Below are 16,412 nucleotides of genomic sequence, written 5' to 3'. Positions count from 1 at the left end.
CACGTACACCCCACACCCCACACGTACACCCCACGCCCCACACGTACACCCCACGCTCTGCATGCAGACACCCCACGCCCCGCATGCAGACACCCCACACCCCACAACTGCGTACACTAGCTGTACAGACACCCCACGCCCCACATGCAGACACCCCACACCCCACACCCACTAGCTGTACAGACACCCCACACAGACACCCCGCACTGACACCCCACGCGTATACACCCCACGTTTATTATGCAGCAAGTGTCTGTACACCCCACACTTACAAGCCCCACACGCATGCGCTGGAACTCGTCAGAGGGATTTCTTTTTTTCGAGGGATTGGGGTGTAGGGTTTAGGGTTTAGGGTTTAGGGTTTAGGGTTTAGGGCTGCATACACTGCAGGGGTCCCGTACACCCCACATGCGCGCATGCGCGTGGGGTGTATAGACAGCAGACTGTGTTTGTCTTTGTCTCCAGAAAAAGGCAGAAGAGTATTTTGAGCGTTTAAAACAAGAAGTCAGTTTTATTATTTATTTATTTATTTATTTATTTATTTATTTATTATCTATTTTTTATTTATTTGCTGTTTGTCTCTTTTTTCTTTTTCTTTTTTCGCTTTTTGTCTCGTCTTGCTTTCTTTTTATCTTTTTTATTTCTTTTGAATCTGCTGTTTGTCTCTTTTTTCTTTTTCTTTTTTCGCTTTTTGTCTCGTCTTGCTTTCTTTTTATCTTTTTTATTTCTTTTGAATCTCATTTTCCCGCTTTTATTGCCGCTATTATTGTCGCTTACTGCGCCTTTGCCGCTTCAGCTGCTGCTGCTGCCACTTTGCTGCTGCAGCAGCAGCTGCTTTTGCTGCTGCTGCTGCTGCATGCACCGCTGCTGCTTCCGCTGCTGCTGCCGCCTGCGCCGCTGCCTCTCCCCTGCACCTGCCCCCCTGCATCCCCCGCTTCAACGCCGCTGCCGCTGCTGCCGCTGCTGCTGCTGCTGCTGCTGCTGCTGCTGCTGCTGCTGCTGCAGGCGGAGAGCGTGCATGCACCGGGGGGCCTCGGGGGCCGCGTTGTCACCCAGCCGGGACAGTTAGTTCGCTACACTCTTTCGAAAGATGACACAAACATGTTTGGCTTAGTGCAGGCGGTGTCAGCAGCTGTCGATACACCCGACAGCAGCAGCCGCAAAGTCGAAGACAACTCCGACGCCAAAACCCCCAGCAGAGACGCCCTCGTCACCTTCTACTTCCGCAGCCCCCAGGCTCTCGTGAGTCCTCCTTGCATGCATGCATGCGTGCATGCATGCATGCATGCATGCATGCATGCGTGCATGCATGCATGCGTGCAGGCATGCATGCATGCGGGGCTGCATGCAGCGTATTGGAGTGCTTGGCTGAGCGGGGTCTGGCCGCTGAATGTTTTAATTCTCTGTTCATGTTTGTTTTTTGCGTCACATTCGGACATTTTTGTATTCATATTTACATTTGTATTTGCATTTATATTTACCTTTATGTATTTATGTTTATATTCTTTTATTTATGTTTGCATTTGTTTCTGTTTGTTCATTAAGCGTATGCATGCATGCGCATGCAAAGTGCGCGCAGCACGAGGTGTACGTACACCTGAACCACAAAAGTTTCGCTGCTCCTGCATTTGCAGGCGGTATTTGCATTTATATTTACGTTTATGTATTTAAGTTTATATTCTTTTATTTATGTTTGCATTTGTTTCTGTTTGTTCATTGAGCTCATGCATGCATGCGCATGCAAAGTGCGCGCAGCACGAGGTGTACGTACACCTGAACCACGGAAGTGTCGCTGCTCCTGCATTTGCAGGCAACAGTGCAAGCAGCAGCAGCAGCACTAACAGCAGCAGCAGCAGCACTAACAGCAGCAGCAGCAGCAGCAGCACAAGCAGTAGCAGCAGCAGCAGAAGCAGCAGCTTATTTTGCTTTTGTGTTTTGGATTGCATGCGCAGGCGGAACAGACTCAGTCTAAGAGCGTCGACAGGCAGCGACTTACTGTTATTTTGTCTTTACAAACGGTATCTCTGCTGCTGCTGCTGCTGCTGCTGCTGCTGCTGCTGCTGGCTGTGTACACTGTGAAGTGCTGCTGCAGCTGCTGCGCTGCTGTTGCAGCTCCGGTCTCTTTCTGTGCTGCTGCGAGAGCCCGCACTGCCGCTGCTGCTGCTGCTGCTACCGCCTGCATCCCTGCAGCGCTTCCCCCCCATGCCTCCGCTGCTGCTGCTGCTGCTGCTGCTGCTGCTGCTGCTGCTGCTGCAGCTGGTGCACCCGAAGAACATCCCCCCCTCGGGCTACCGCTGCTGGCAGCGAGTCTTCAGGCCTGACGGCTGGATTGGTTTGCAGCCAGTTGAGATATCATCAGTTTCTGTAGAGGCAGCAAATGCAGACCAAGGTGGGTCTTTTTTTCTCTTTTTTTTAATCTTTTTTTTCTTTTTTTCTCTCTTTTTGTCTCTTCTTTTGTCTCCTTTTTGATCCACTCTTGTCTCCTCTTTTTGCTTTCGTTTTTGCTTTTTTCGGCGCTCTTTTATCTTTTCTTTGAGCTCTTTTTCTGACTCGTTGGGCCTTTTTGTTTTTCTCTTTCTCTCCTCTTTACGCCCTTTGTCTCTTTCCCCTTTCTAGTCTCTTTTCTTTCATTCATGCATCCTTGCATGCATATTTGCATGCATGCATCCATGCACGCATATTTGCATGCTTGCATCCATGCATGCGTATTTGCATGCATGCATGCATGCATGCACATCTGCATGCATGCACGGGTGCCTCGCTGCCTGCCTGCATATGCGCGTACCTCCACGCATGCATGCATGCATGCATGCATATTTGCATGCGCGGCTGCATGCATGCATGCGTGCATGCATGCATGCGTGCATGCATGCATATTTGCATGCGCGACTGCACGCATGCATGCATGCACATTTGCATGCGCGGTTGCATGCATGCATGCATGCATGCATGCATGCATGCGTGCGTGCATGCAGGCGACGGGGCTGGGGCTTTGTACAAGGGGCATGCAGTGATTCACCCGCTGCTGGGCCCCGACCTGGACAGCCCCCCTAACGAAGGGGCCCCTGAGGAGTCTGTGGGCCTCGACGAGCTGTTCATGGACGCCGTGGGCGAAAGCGACAAGCAGCGTGAGGGTTTAGGGTTTAGGGTTTAGGGTTTAGGGTTTAGGGTTTAGGGTTTAGGGTTTGGGGTGGGGGCTGCGTGGCACTTCAGCCTTCAGGGCTTGGGCCTTGAGCGCGCAGCGCGGAGTCCGGAGCCCCAGGGCGGGCTCCCAGGCCCAGCCCAGGGAAAGGGGCTAGGGTTTAGGGTTTAGGGTTTAGGGTTTAGGGTTTAGGGTTTAGGGTTTGCGGGCAGCTGCGCGGGACGCGGAGTTCACCCTGAGTCAGAAGGTGGCCGGCGAGTTCGCAGATGTGCGACTTCTCAATCAACTTTCGGTGACGCATTTATGTCGTTGGTTGAAATTCCACATTTCCATTTTGGAACCCGACAGAAGATTCACCAAAAACGTCCTGCTCCAGGTCAGTCCCCAGCTAGCTAGCTAGCTAGCTAGCTAGCTAGCTAGCTGGCTACTAGCCAGCTCGCTGGCTAGCTGGCTAGCTAGCTAGCTAGCTAGCTACTAGCCAGCTCGCTGGCTAGCTGGCTAGCTAGCTAGCTGGCTGACTGGCTGGCTGGCTAGCTGGCTGGCTGGCTGGCTAGCTAGCTAGCTGGCGGGCGGGCTGGCTGGCTGGCCTTTCAGCCAGCTAGCCAGCCTGCCAGCTAGCCAGTCGGTCAGTTAAGTAGCTAGCTAGCTAGCCATCTCGCAATCCAGCCAGCTCGCTAGCTAGCCAAGCAACTAGCCAGCCAGCCAGCTAGCCAGCCAGCCAGCTAGCCAGCCAGCTAGCTAGCCATTTAGCTGTCCAATCATCCAGCTACCTATCCAGCTGGCTAGCCATCTAGCCCTCCATCCATGCATCCAGCCAGCCATCCAGCTAGCTAGCCAGCTAGCTAGCTATCTAGCTAGCTTTCCCTCCAGCTAGCTACCTAGCCAGCCAGCTCGCTAGCTAGCCAACTAGCTACGCCTCCAGCTAGCTATCCCTCGAGCCAGCCAGCCAGCTAGCCAGCTAGCCAGCCAGCTACCCGTCCAGCTAGCCAGCCAGCTAGCCAGCTAGCTAGCCAGCTAGCCAGCTAGCTACCCGTCCAGCTAGCCAGCCAGCCATCCAGCCAGCCAGCGAGCTAGCCACCCAGCCACCCAGCCACCCACCCAGCCACCCACCCACCCAGCCACCCACCCAGCCAGCCACCCAGCTAGCCAGCCAGCTAGCTAGCCAGCTAGCCACTGCGTGCGTGCAGATGATGCGGGCGGTGCGGCACGTGGTGGACAAGGCGGACTGGGAGCCTTTGGTGGCGGACCTGCTGCAGGCCAACGTGCGGGGCTGCATGCTGCAGCTGGTGCGGCTGGCTGCATGCGCTGCTGCATGCGCTTTGCGGCGCATTTTGCTGGCAGCAGCAGCAGAAGTCAAAAGACAAGTTGCTGCTGGAGACCTGACCACTGGTCTCCAGTTCCTGGCCCGCAACAGCAGGTTCCTCGACGAACTCGACCAGGCGCTCGACGACTACTGCAGGAAAGCGCAAACCCTAAACCCTAAACCCTAAACCCTAAACCCTAAACCCTAAGCCTGAGCAAGCCAGCCCGCGGCTTCTGCCCCAAACCCTAAACCCTAAACCTTAAACCCTAAAGCCGCGAGCGCCGCTCTCCAGCTGCTGCCCCAAACCCTAAACCCTAAACCCTAAACCCTAAACCCGCGAGCGCCGCTCCGCGGCTGCTGCCCCAAACCCTAAACCCTAAAGCCACGAGCGCCGCTCCGCGGCTGCTGCCTTCGACGCCCGGGCTCCGGGGCCTCCGGTCTGGGTGTAGGGTCTACTAGGGTTTAGGGTTTAGGGTTTAGGGTTTAGGGTTTAGGGTTTGGGTTGCAGGACGAAGGCGAAGTTGTGCGCGGCCACCATGCGGGACTTGATCTTCCGAGCAAACGCATGCACTTCACTTCGAAACCATCGAAGACCTTTTTGACGGCTGCAGGCAGTTTGAAAAGGACTTCTTGGGCAGTCCGTTTTTTGTTTTTTTTCTTTTTTTTTTCTTTTTTTTTCCTTTTTTCCCCTTTTTTGGCGCTTCTTGTCGCTCTTTGTTTGCGTCTTTTCTTTCTTTGTTTGTTTCTCTTTTTGTCCCTTTTTATTTGCGTCTTTTGTTCCTTTGTTTGCTTCTTTCTGGTCCTTTTTATGTGCGTCTTTTGGCACCTTTTTTGCTTTTTTTCTCCTTTTTTGCTCTTTTTTCGTCTTTTTTGGCTCCTTTTGTCTCTTTTTGTTCGCATCTTTTGTTTCTTTGTTTGCTTCTTTTTGTCCCTTTTTATTTGCATCTTTTACGCCTTTGTTGGCTCACTTTGCTCCCTTTTATTCGTCTCTTTTGCCCCCTTTTTTCCTCTTTGTGTCCTCTTTTTTGTTTCTTTTTGGTCCTTTTTATTTGCTCCTTTTGTTCATTTGTTGGCTCCTTTTTGCTCCTTTTTCAGTTGCATCTTTTAGTCTTTTTTATTTGCATCTTTGGTCCCTTTTTTTGCTCTTTTTACTCCTCTTTTTGTTTCTTTTTTTGCTCCTTCTGTCTTCTTCTTTTGCATGTTTTTGTGCCTTTTTATTTGCATCTTTTACCTTTTTATTTGCTTCTCTTTGTCCCTTTTTTAATCCCTTTTCTTCCTTTTTATTTCTATTTTTTGTCTCTTTATTTGCTTCTTTTTGTCTCTTTATTTTCTTCTTTTTCTCCTTTTTTTGCTTCTTTTTGTCTTTTTATTTATCCCAGTTTTGTTTCTTTATTTGTCTCCTTTTTGTCTTCTTTTTCTTTCCGTTTTTTTGTTTTTCTTGTTCGGTCCTTCCTGCCTTCCTTTTATATCCTCTGCTGCTGCTGCTGCCTCTGCTGCTGCTGCTGCTGCTGCTGCTGCTGCTGCTGCAGGCGTCGCCATGGAGGAAATATCGAAGACAGTGAGGTCCACAATGCTGCGGCGGAAGCAGCGGCTGGGCATTGCTGATGTCTACTCCAGGGGCGGAGGGCCAGGAGACCCCCACGACCTTATCTATGAGGAGGCAAGCTGCTGCTGCTGCTGCTGCTGCTGCTGCTGCTGCTGCTGCTGGTTGTGCTGCTGATTGTGCTGCTGCTGCTGCTGCTGGTTATGCTGCTGATTGTGCTGCTGCTGCTGCTGATTGTGCTGCTGCTGCTGATTATGCTGCTGCTGCTGCTGGGTATGCTGCTGATTGTGCTGCTGCTGCTGATTATGCTGCTGCTGCTGCTGGGTATGCTGCTGATTGTGCTGCTGCTGCTGATTATGGTGCTGCTGCTGATTATGCTGCTGCTGCTGAGTGTGCTGCTGCTGCTGATTATGCTGCTGAGTATACTGCTGCTTCCGATTATGCTGCTGAGTATGCTGCTGCTGATGATTGTGCTGCTGATGATTATTCTGCTGATTATGCTGCTGCTGCTGATTATGCTGCTGATTATGCTGCTGCTGCTGATTATGCTGCTGATTATGCTGCTGCTGCTGATTATGCTGCTGCTGCTGAGTATGCTGCTGATTATGCTGCTGCTGCTGATTATGCTGCTGCTGCTGATTGTGCTGCCGCTGCTGATTGTGCGGCTGCTTACGCTGCTGCTGGATCTTGCGGATGTTGCTGCTGCAGCTGTTGCTGCTACTCAGTCTTGCGGGTGTCGCTGCTGCAGGACGCTGCTGCTGCTGCTGCTGCTGCTGCTGCTGCTGCTGCTGCTGCTGCTGCTGAGGCTTGCGGGGGTTGCTGCTGCAGCTGCTGCTGTTGTGGCTCTCTCTGCTGCTGCTACTGTTGGAGTAGCTGTCGCTGCTGCTGCTGCTGCTGCTGCTGTTCGTGCTGCTGCTGCTGCATGCGCTGGTGCAGCTGCAGCAAACTGCTTTCCAGTGTTTGTTGGGGTGTCTGTACACCTCAGGTGCGGGTGCAGTTTTGGGCTGTCAAAATTCTGCTGGCGACTCCGCTGACAACAAAGTTATATATGCATTTCATTAAAGACATTAAAGACAAAAGCATGGTAAGCAGCAGCAGCAGCAGCAGCAGCAGCAGCAGCAGCAGCAGTAGTAGTAACAGCAGCAGCAGCAGCAGCAGCAGCAGCAGCAGCAGCAGCAGTAGTAACAGCAGCAGCAGCAGCAGCAGCAGCAGCAGCAGCAGTAACAGCAGCAGCAGCAACAGCAGTGGCAGCAGCAGCAACAGAAGTAGCAGCAGCAGCAGCAGCTGCGGTCTGTTCTTCTCCCGCTGCTCTTCATACTTCTTCTAGCGGTGCTGCTGCTGCTTCTCTCCGTGCTGCTGCTGCTGCTGTTCATGCTGCTGCTGCTGTTCGTGCTGCTGCTGCAGCTAGCTGCGGCTGCAGCTGCAGCTAGTGAGCCCATGGCTGTCTGGGCCCTCAGGCCTCTTCTTTTTATTTTGCTGCCAAAAAGCATTTTTGTCTTTTTTTATTTTTTTTATTTCTTTTTTTTTCTTTTTGTCTCCTTTTTACTCTTTTTGTTTCCTTTTTATTTCTTTCGTCTTTTTTAATCTTCTTTTGTCTCTTTTTCTGTTTTTTTTATTCTTTTTTGTTTCTTTTTTATCTCTTTTGTGGTTTGCTGCAGTGCAGCGCAGCAGCGGAGTGTGGGGGGTGGGGTTGTTGTTATGGATTTAGGAAAAAAGAAATAAATAAAAATTAATTTTTTAAATCCAAAAAGGACTTTTTGGGTTTTGTTCTTAAAATCCCAAGGTTCATTTCTTCAAAACTTGGCCATTTTGCACTTATACATACCACTTTGCTGCTGCTGCTGCTGCTGCTGCTGCTGCTGCTGCTGCTGCTGCTGCTGCTGCTGCTGCTGCTGCAGCACTTGGCCTCTGAGGGCAAGTTCTCCATAATGTGCGAAAGCGAGTTGGAGAAGACACTGCAGCAGCACATCCTCTCGGAGCGTTCTTCAGCAGGTCAGTCTTTTCTTTTTTGTTTTCTTTTTTTGTTTTTTTTATTTTCGTTTTTCTCCTTTTTTGTCTTTTTTGTTTTATTCTTTTTTCCTGTTTTATCCTTTTTGTCCTCTTGTTTGTCTGTTTGACCCTTTCGTGTAGCTGCAGCGTGCTGCAGTTGTCTCCTGCTGCGCGCGGGGAGATCCTGCTGCTGCTGCTGCTGCTGCTGCTGTGCTGCTGCTGCTGCTGCTGCTTGCTGCTGCTGTTTGTCGGCGCTTTTGCAGCTGCAGCTTCCTCTAGCTGCTGGTTGCTACTGCTTGCTGCTGCTTGCTACTGCTTGCTGCTGCTTGCTGCTGCTTGCTGCTGCTGCTGCTCGCTGCTGCTGCTGGGTGGGCTCGGGGCAGCAGCAGCAGCAGCAGCGGGGTGGAGTTTTTGCTGCTGCAGCTCGGCTAATTCCCCGCAGCGACGGGGACTTAATGGAGCACTTCAACTTGAAGCTGAACACGGAGCAGCTGCTTAGCTCGGTCATGGCTGTGAGCCATCTTTTGCTGCTGCTGCTGCTGCTGCTGCTGCTGTTGCTGCTGCTGCTGCTGTTGCTGCTGCTGCTGTTGCTGCTGCTGCTGTCGGTGTCTCCTTTATCTTAGTTCCTCTTCCTCCTCCCTCAGTCCTTCCCACTTGCACCTGCTAGACGCCCCTGCCTCCTTTCTGCACTTATCCTTGCTGCAGCAGCAGCAGCAGCAGCAGCAGCAGCAGCAAAGGGGTGGGGTTGTTGTTTTGGCTGCAGGCCCGGCGAACTGAAGAATATGTGAAGCTGGCCCTGGAAGGCGTGGCCAAATTGAGGGCCCAAATTCAGCAGCAAGGAGGAGTGGACTTTTTGACCCGTTTGGAGTTGGACTCGAGGGGCCCCCCGCAGCAGCAGGGGGGCCCCCCGCAGCAGCAGGGGGGCCAGGGGGGCCCCCCGCAGCAGCAGGGGGCCCCCCCCCAGGCCCCCTACCGCGACGCCCTCCCGGGGGGCCCCTACCCCGACAAAAGACTTAACAACATTCACCGGGGGGCCCCCCATTTGCCAGCGAGCCACCAAGGCACAGCAGAGGACCTCTGAGGGCCCAGGGGCCCCCGGGGGCCCCCTGGGTTCCGGGGGGTCCGGGGGGCCCCCGGGGCCCCTCAGGGCTGCCAGGGGGCCTCTGGGGGCCCCCTTGAGGGCCCCACGGGGCCCCCCAGAGGCGTCCTTTATGATTATCCCCGCAGGGCCTCTTTACTGCCCCAAAGGGGGCCCCTGAAGGCCTCAGAGGACTCTTTTGGGTCTCAAAAGGAGACCCTTTCAAGGCCTTGGGGGGCCCCGTAGGGGCCCCCCAGGATGCCCCTGGAGAGCTCAGGGGGCCCTTTAGGGGCGTTTAGGCCCCCGAGGCTCCTGGGGGCCATTTAGGGGCCCCATAGGGGCCCTTTATACTCTTTTTGAGGCCCCAGGGGCCCTTTGTGGGCCTCTCAAGGCTACCTTAAGGTCCCAGGGGGCCCCCTGAGGGCCCCTGGTCCTCTGAGTTCTAAAGGGCCCCCTAGGGGGCCCTGAAAGACCCCGTGGAGGCCCCTTTTGGGGCCCCTGGAGGCCCCGGGGGCCCTTTTTGGGGCCTTTTTTAGGGCCCCTGGGGGCCCCCAGGGGCCCCAAAAGGGGCCCCTAGGGGCCCCCGGGGGCCCCTAGGGGCCCCTAGGGGCCCCTTTTGGCCCTTTGGGGGGCCCCCCGGGTGCATGCAAGCCTAGGCGGCTTGCTGGGGACAAAGCGCGTATAGGGCTGAGTCTCAATAGGGCCTTTAATTAGCAAAAAAGACTTTAGAAAGAAAAAGAAACAAATAGAAAAAAAGGAAATAAAAGAAACAAATAGAGAAAAAGAGAAGTGAAAGAAACAAATGGACAAAAAAGAAACAAATAGACAAAAAACAGAAACAAAAAGAAACAAATAGACGAAAAAAGGAAACAAAAAGAAACAAATAGCCAAAAAAAGAAAGAAGAAACAAATAGAACAAAAAGAAAAAAAAAAAGAAAATAAACAAATACACAAAGAAACAAATAGGCAAAAGAATTGGAAAACGAGAGAGGCCTGAGCGACACTCTTGCTGCTAAGGGGGCCCCTTTTGCTGCTGCTAGGGGCCCCTTTTGCTGCTGCTAGGGGCCCCTTTTGCTGCTGCTAGGGGCCCCTTTTGCTGCTACTAGGGGCCCCTTTTGCTGCTGCTAGGGGCCCTTTTTGCTGCTGCTAGGGGCCCCTTTTGCTGAAAGATTTAGAAAATGGAATTCTTTTGAGGAAAGAAATGAAAAAAGGAACAACTGGGATCGTCTTTGTGGCTCTGCAGCTCCGTGTGGGGAAAAGAATGAGGTGTCTGTACACCCCAGCTGCCTCAGGTGTCTGTACACCTCAGGTGTCTGTACACCTCAGGTGTCTGTACACCTCAGGTGTCTGTACACTGCAGCACTGCCTAGACCTCAGGTGTCTGTACACTTCGGCTGTTCTTGCATCTCAGCTGTACGTACACTTCAGCTGTATGTACACCGCAGGAGTCTGTACAGCTGAGGTGTCTGTACAGCTCAGGTGTACGTACACTGGAGCCCCAGAGAGGTGTTCTTGTTAGTGAAGCTGAGGTGTACATACACCTCAGCACCAGGAGCTCGGCGCAGGTCTTTTTGAAAGGCGTTTTCGCAGCTTTTTGTCTCAAAATAGTTCCTATAAATTCAAATAAAAGTTGGACTTTTAAATAGATTAAAAACTTGCATTTATTTAAATGAAAAACCCGTTCGTAGACGTCGAAAAAGGCACTTCGTGCATGCGCTCGAAACTCGAGGCAAGTCTTCGTGCATGCGTTTTGAACTCCTAGGCACTTATAAATATAAATTAAGAATTGAAATAAATAAATGGTTTTGAATAAATATAATGGCATTTTATTTGCATGCATGCATGCAGAAAACAGACAAGAACTCACTACTCCCGTGTTTGCCTCTTCAAGCGCTCTCAGCTTCAGCACTTTTAATCTTTTTCGAATAAATTCACAAGGCTCTTTTTGTTTCTATTAATTAAAAAATACCATTTAAAACAATTCTGAGAAGTTCTGTTGGCCTCCATCTTTAGCTGGCGAGCTGGGGTGTATGTACACTTCGCCCGAGCGCGCAGAAAGCCGTAAGTGTGCAGCAGCAGCAGCAGCACTAACACTGCAGCAGCAGCAGCAGCAACGGCATGTAACACTGCAGCAGCAGCAGCAGCGGCATGTAACAGTGCAGCAGCAGCAGCAACAACAGCGGCAGCGGCAGGCACCATGCAGGCGTCAGCAGCAGCAGCAGCAGCAACAGCTACAGCAGCAGCAACAGCAACAGCAGCAACAAAATAATCCGTAGCAGCTGCAGCAGCAGCAAAAGAAGCAACAGCAGCAAAAGCAGCAACGACAACTGTAGGAGCAGCAGCAGCGGCAGCCTCAGTCTCAGCAGCAGCAGCAGCAGCAGCAGCAGCAGCAGCAGCGAAGGCTAGTCCTCATCGGGGCTTGTAGGGAGGCCAGCGATCGACGGGAGGCGTGGGTTTTGAGAAAAAAGAGTTTTAAAATGATTTAAAAGATTAAAATATAAATTAAAATTAATTTATTTATTCAAAAACTCCAAAAAAGCCTTTTTTTGGTTTGCTGCAGTCCCGCTGGGGCCCCAGTGGACCACTGGGCTGTTGGCTTGCTGCTGCTGCGCTGGGGTGTACGTACACCTGAAAACGAGTCCCTTTATGCGTTCTTGTCTCGCGCTCGCCAGCCTCTCCAGCTGCAGCACGGGGATCCGATCCCAGTCCACTCGACTCCCCAGAAAGCCCAGCAGCCGATTTTGTGGGGCCCCTCACTTTCTTTGGAGGCCCCAGCTCAGGTGTACGTACACCGCAGCAGCTGGCGGCCGCTGCTAAGCCTCAGCAGCAACAGCAGCAGCAGCAGCAGCAGCAGCAGCAGCAGCAGCAGCAGCAGCGCGAGCAGCTCGGACTGTCCTGTGTACACAGCGTGGAGCGCAGCTGCAGTAGGATGCTGTGGGGGAGGATGACGCGGCCTGCTGCTGCTGCTGCAGCAGCAGCAGCAACAGGGTGGCTGCTGCTGCTGCTGCTGCTGCTGCTGCTGCTGCTCTTCGCCCAGGATTCTGCTGCCTTTGAGTCCCCCAAAGTGGATCCCAACAATGTCATTATGTTTGGTGAGTGCTGCTGCTGAGTCTCTTTATTGTCTCTTTTGCTGCTGTTTGACAGCTCGTTGCTGAACCCTGCGGCTGCTGCTGCTGCTGCTGCCGCTTCTGCTGCTGCTGCTGCTGCTGCTGCTGCTGCTGCTGCTGTGCATGCGTATCGAGTGTGTATGTACAGCACAGCCTGCTTGCGGATGTCTTCGCGTTTACCTCTGCAAATAAGTCCATATATACTTTATGCATTTTATTATTTATTTATTTATTTATTTATTATTATTTATTTATTTATTTATTTATTTATTTATTTATTTATTTTAAAATATACTTACATATACAAGTAAAATAAGTCTTTAGACTTGTCTTCAAGCGCATGCAAAAGGCTCTAAAATGCTTTTTTGAAAGCCCCAAAACTGCGGAAAAGTGCATTTTAATTGGAATTTAATTTGCAATTCTTTTTGAGACTCCAAAGGGCTTTTAAAATTCGAAAAAAGAAAAAAAATTGGCTTTTTTTTGCAGGAATTCGACAAAATCAACTCGAAAAACTGTCCCGGGATCGTCTCCTCCCCACATTTTCGATCCTGGGATCCGCTCCCCAAGTGCTGTACAGACGCTCCATAGTGGGCCTTGAGATGCAGCCCGGCAGCTACTGGAAGTGCACCACAGGTTAGGGTTTAGGGTTTAGGGTTTAGGGTTTAGGGTTTAGGGTTTAGGGTTTACGACCCGGCAGCTTCTGGAGACGCACCACGGGCCAGGGCCTAGGGTTTAGGGTTTAGGGTTTAGAGTTCACGGCCTGGCAGCTTCTAAAAATGCACCACAGGTCACGGTTTCGGGTTTAGGGTTTAGGGTTTAGGGTTTAGGGTTTAGGGTTTAGGGATCACAGCCCGGCAGTTCCGTCCCATCTGAAAACGCAGCACAGCTGAGCACTGCAAGTGCCGACCGCAGGGTGTCGAATTCAAACCCCAGGGTTTAGGGTTTAGGGTTTAGGGTTTAGGGTTTAGGGTTTAGGGTTTAGGGTTTAGGGTTTAGGGTTTAGGGTTTGTGCAGGCCAGTGGTTTCTGCGTGTGCGGCTGCTGGAACCCGGCCCCGTGGAGGCCCTGGACCCGTACCCTTTGGCCGCCTCCGTGGAGTACCTCGACAGGGCCTCGGGGCCCCAGGGGGCCCCCCTGCCTTTGCTGCTGTCTTTGGGGCCCCTAAACCCTCGGGTGTTTTCTCCCTTTTCTCTCCGCAGCAATCCGCACTCTCTCCAGGGCCTCAAGGCCACTCTCTTCTGCACCCAGAAGGGGCAGCCGCTCCAGCTCGCCACGGGCTGGCCCTTCATTGTCACGGGTCTGCTGCTGCTGCTGCTGCTGCGCTGCTGCTGCTGCGCTGCTGCTGCTGCTGCTGCGCTGCTGCTGCTGCTGCTGCGCTGCTGCTGCTGCTGCTGCGGTGCTGCTGCTGCGGTGCTGCTGGTGCTGCGGTGCTGCTGCGGTGCTGCTGGTGCTGCTGGTGCTGCTGGTGCTGCTGGTGCTGCGGTGCTGCTGCGGTGCTGCTGGTGCTGCTGCTGCGGTGCTGCTGCTGCTGCGGTGCTGCTGGTGCTTCGCGTGGTCGTGTTGGTGGTGCTGCTGCTGCTGCTAATCATCTGGTGATGCTGCTGCTTTGTACTGTTAATCGTCTGCTGCTGCTGCTGCTGACAGTCGTCTGGTAATGCTGCTGCTGCAGAAAGCGCTGCTTCCCCTCTCACATTGCTGCTGCTGCTGCTGCTGCTGCTGCTGCTGCTGCTGCTGCTGCTGTGCGCAGAGTTCAGCAGGGGCCCCTGGCGCGCTGAGGTGTCTGTACTTTCTGTAACATTGCATGACCCAGTTTCAGATCCTTCTTGGGAACCTTCAGCTTCTTCAACTGCAGCAAAAGATTCCTTAATGGCTCATGTGACCCTCAAAGTTCACCACCGCGTGGGCCCGTGGGGCCCCCCACGGAGGGGGCCCCCAGGGGGCCCCCAGACGCCGCCGCGCAGCCCCAGGGGGGCCCCCAGACAGCAGGGGGGGCCCCCCAAAAGGGAGAAGTGGTGACCCTGCTGGGGAGGATGCAGGGAGACGCTGGAGACAGTTTTTATTCTCGATCTGAATTAGTAAATGAATTAAAAAGGAGACTGGAGGGGGCCAGAGGTTGTGTGCTTTACAGTGTGAGGGGCCCCCTGGCAGCAAACTACATTGCTGCAGCAGACAAGGGGCACAACGGGGACTGGGAAGAGTACTTCTGGCAGCAGCAGCAGCAGCAGCAGCAGCAGCAGCAGCAGCAGCAGCAGAGAGAAGGAGAGGCAGGGGAGGGCGAGGCCGTTCTGGAGATGCCGACGTGGTTGGCCCGGCAGCAGCAGCAGCAGCAGCAGCGGCAGCAGCAGCAGCAGCAGCAGCAAAAGAACGCCGATGAAGAAGACGTGGTCTGGTTGAAGTGCCCGCGAGCCCCCGCTGTTGTTCAAGTCCCTTTTGGTAAACTCTCGGCTTTTTTATTTTTATTTTTTACTTTTTATGTTTTCTTTTCTTTCCTTTTTGTTCCATTTTTATTATTTTCTTTTACCTTTCTTTTTGTTTCTTTTTTGTCCCCTTTTGTTCCTTCTTCTGTCCCTTATTGTACTTCTTTTTGTCTCTCTTTCGCTCTTTCTGTCCATTTGCCGCTGCTAGGGTTTAGGGTTTAGGGTTTAGGGTTTAGGGTTTGCTGCCTGGGGCATAAGTTCCAAAGCCAGTGCCTATTCACCCTCACGCCTCCCCACCATCCCTCGGGTTTGAAGCACCGTGTCCCGGGCTTCGGGCCCAACACCCGGGCTTAGGGTTTAGGGTTTAGGGTTTAGGGTTTAGGGTTTAGGGTTTAGGGTTTGGGCGTGCAGGGAGCGTGCTGCGGGGGCTGTCGCCGTCGCTGCGGCGCGCCGCTGCTGCTGCGCTCCGCCCCTTCAAGAAGTGGCGCTCTTTGGCTTTTCTCTCCGCCACTTTTTTTCTTTTTTCTTCTTTGCTGCTGTGGGCCAAAGGCGAGGGCCTCGCGCGCCTGGGAGTGCCTCCGGACAAGATCCCCCAGGGGCCCCTCGACGTCCCGGGCCAGCTCAAGTGCGCCACCTAGCTAGCTAGCTAGCTAGCTAGCTAGCTAGCTGGCCGGCTGGCTGGCTGGCTGGCTGGCTAGGCAGCTCACAAGGCAGCTAGGCGGCGATGTAGCTAGCTAGCTAACTGGGGAGCTGCGAGGCGAGGTCGCTAGCTAGCTGACTGGGTAGCTAGGAGGCGAGGTAGCTAGCTAGCTAGCTAGCTAGGTGACTGGGTGGCTAGTCAGCGGGGTGGCTAGCTAGCTAGCTGACCAGGTAGCTGGCTAGCTGACAGCTAGCTAGCTAGCTGGGTAGCTAAGTAGCCAGCTAGCTGGGTAGCTAAGTAGCCAGCTAGCTGGCCAGCTAGCCAGCTAGCTGGCCAGCTAGCCAGCTAGCTAGCCAGGTAGATAGCCAGCTAGTTAGCTGGCTGAGTGGGTGCCTACACTGGGTAGCTAGCTAGCTGCTGCGCCGGGGGGTAGCTGTATAGCTAGCTGCACAGCTGGAAGGCTCTGCTGCAGCACTTGAGGGTGTCGGTTCCCCCGCACCTCGCGTGGAGCTGCTGCTGCTGCTTCTGCTGCTGTTGCTGCTGCTGCTGCTGCTGCGGTTCGTCCTGCATCTGTTCGCGCTGCTGCTGCGTTGTGTTTCTGCTGCTGCATCTGTTTTTGCTGCTGCGGGTTTTGTTTTTGCTGCCATTTTGTCTGTTTTTGCTGCCTCGGCGTCGATTTTTGCCGTGCTGCCCCCGCATTTGCTGCTGCTGCTGCTGCTGCTGCTGCTGCTGCTGCTGCTGCTGCAGCTACTCGGCGGCGCTGGCGAGCGGGAAGGAGCAGTGGGTGCGGAACGTGTTTGGGCAGTCGCCGAGCGGGGCCTTCTTCGGGGCCGATGGGGGCTACTACGAAACTCCAGAAGCAGCAGCTTCTCTTTCTTTTCCGCAACAATTCAGCATTTTGGCAGGAAGTGTCTTTTCCTCTTTGGGGTTAGCAGCAGCAGTGGCCACGGGCCTCGGGCTGCTGGCCACGGCCCTGCGGGGGGCCTCCCGGGGGGCCCGGGGGGCCCGCCAGAAGGCCCACGAGGCCCTCCAGAAGCTTCTCCAGAAGCTTCCTTGGGAGACCCGCAGCCACCAGCTTCTCCACAGGCTGGCCCAGCGCCTTGAGCGGGGGCCCCCCCGCGGCTTCCAGCCCCGCCAGGTGCTTCTTTTGGTGTTCGAGGGGCCCCCGGGGGCCCCCGGGGAGGGGGGGGCCCC

The 16,412-nt window shown here is 53.7% G+C and overlaps 2 protein-coding genes across 2 annotated transcripts in view; both read left to right on the top strand.

Annotated features, from left to right (window-relative positions):
• The window catches only part of ENH_00064440 (hypothetical protein, conserved), a gene marked incomplete at both ends in the record, with an annotated part of 9,391 nt that extends 333 nt beyond the window's left edge, over window positions 1–9,058 (top strand). Inside the window, 10 exons of the mRNA XM_013577263.1 lie at window positions 466–504; window positions 1,006–1,242; window positions 1,953–2,018; window positions 2,257–2,389; window positions 2,976–3,128; window positions 3,355–3,518; window positions 6,974–7,072; window positions 7,928–7,980; window positions 8,420–8,489; window positions 8,741–9,058. Coding sequence (XP_013432717.1) covers window positions 466–504; window positions 1,006–1,242; window positions 1,953–2,018; window positions 2,257–2,389; window positions 2,976–3,128; window positions 3,355–3,518; window positions 6,974–7,072; window positions 7,928–7,980; window positions 8,420–8,489; window positions 8,741–9,058 — 1,332 coding nt within the window. The remainder of the gene's footprint in view (window positions 1–465; window positions 505–1,005; window positions 1,243–1,952; window positions 2,019–2,256; window positions 2,390–2,975; window positions 3,129–3,354; window positions 3,519–6,973; window positions 7,073–7,927; window positions 7,981–8,419; window positions 8,490–8,740) is intronic.
• A 2,027-nt stretch (window positions 9,059–11,085) lies between these two features.
• Window positions 11,086–16,356, top strand: ENH_00064430 (hypothetical protein, conserved; the record flags this gene model as incomplete). Its single annotated transcript, XM_013577262.1, has 9 exons — window positions 11,086–11,327; window positions 11,616–11,979; window positions 12,093–12,147; window positions 12,649–12,795; window positions 13,177–13,458; window positions 13,909–14,068; window positions 14,290–14,594; window positions 14,990–15,203; window positions 15,966–16,356. Coding segments are annotated over 9 exons (2,160 nt in total), but the record flags the coding sequence as incomplete, so codon positions are not given.
• Window positions 16,357–16,412: the final 56 nt, after the last annotated feature.

This window comes from Eimeria necatrix, genomic scaffold, assembly GCF_000499385.1.
Source record: "Eimeria necatrix Houghton genomic scaffold, Enh_scaff589, whole genome shotgun sequence".
Classification (NCBI taxonomy): domain Eukaryota; phylum Apicomplexa; class Conoidasida; order Eucoccidiorida; family Eimeriidae; genus Eimeria; species Eimeria necatrix.
Note: the sequence above shows the minus strand (reverse complement) of the source record. Positions and strands in the feature narration are given on the sequence as shown.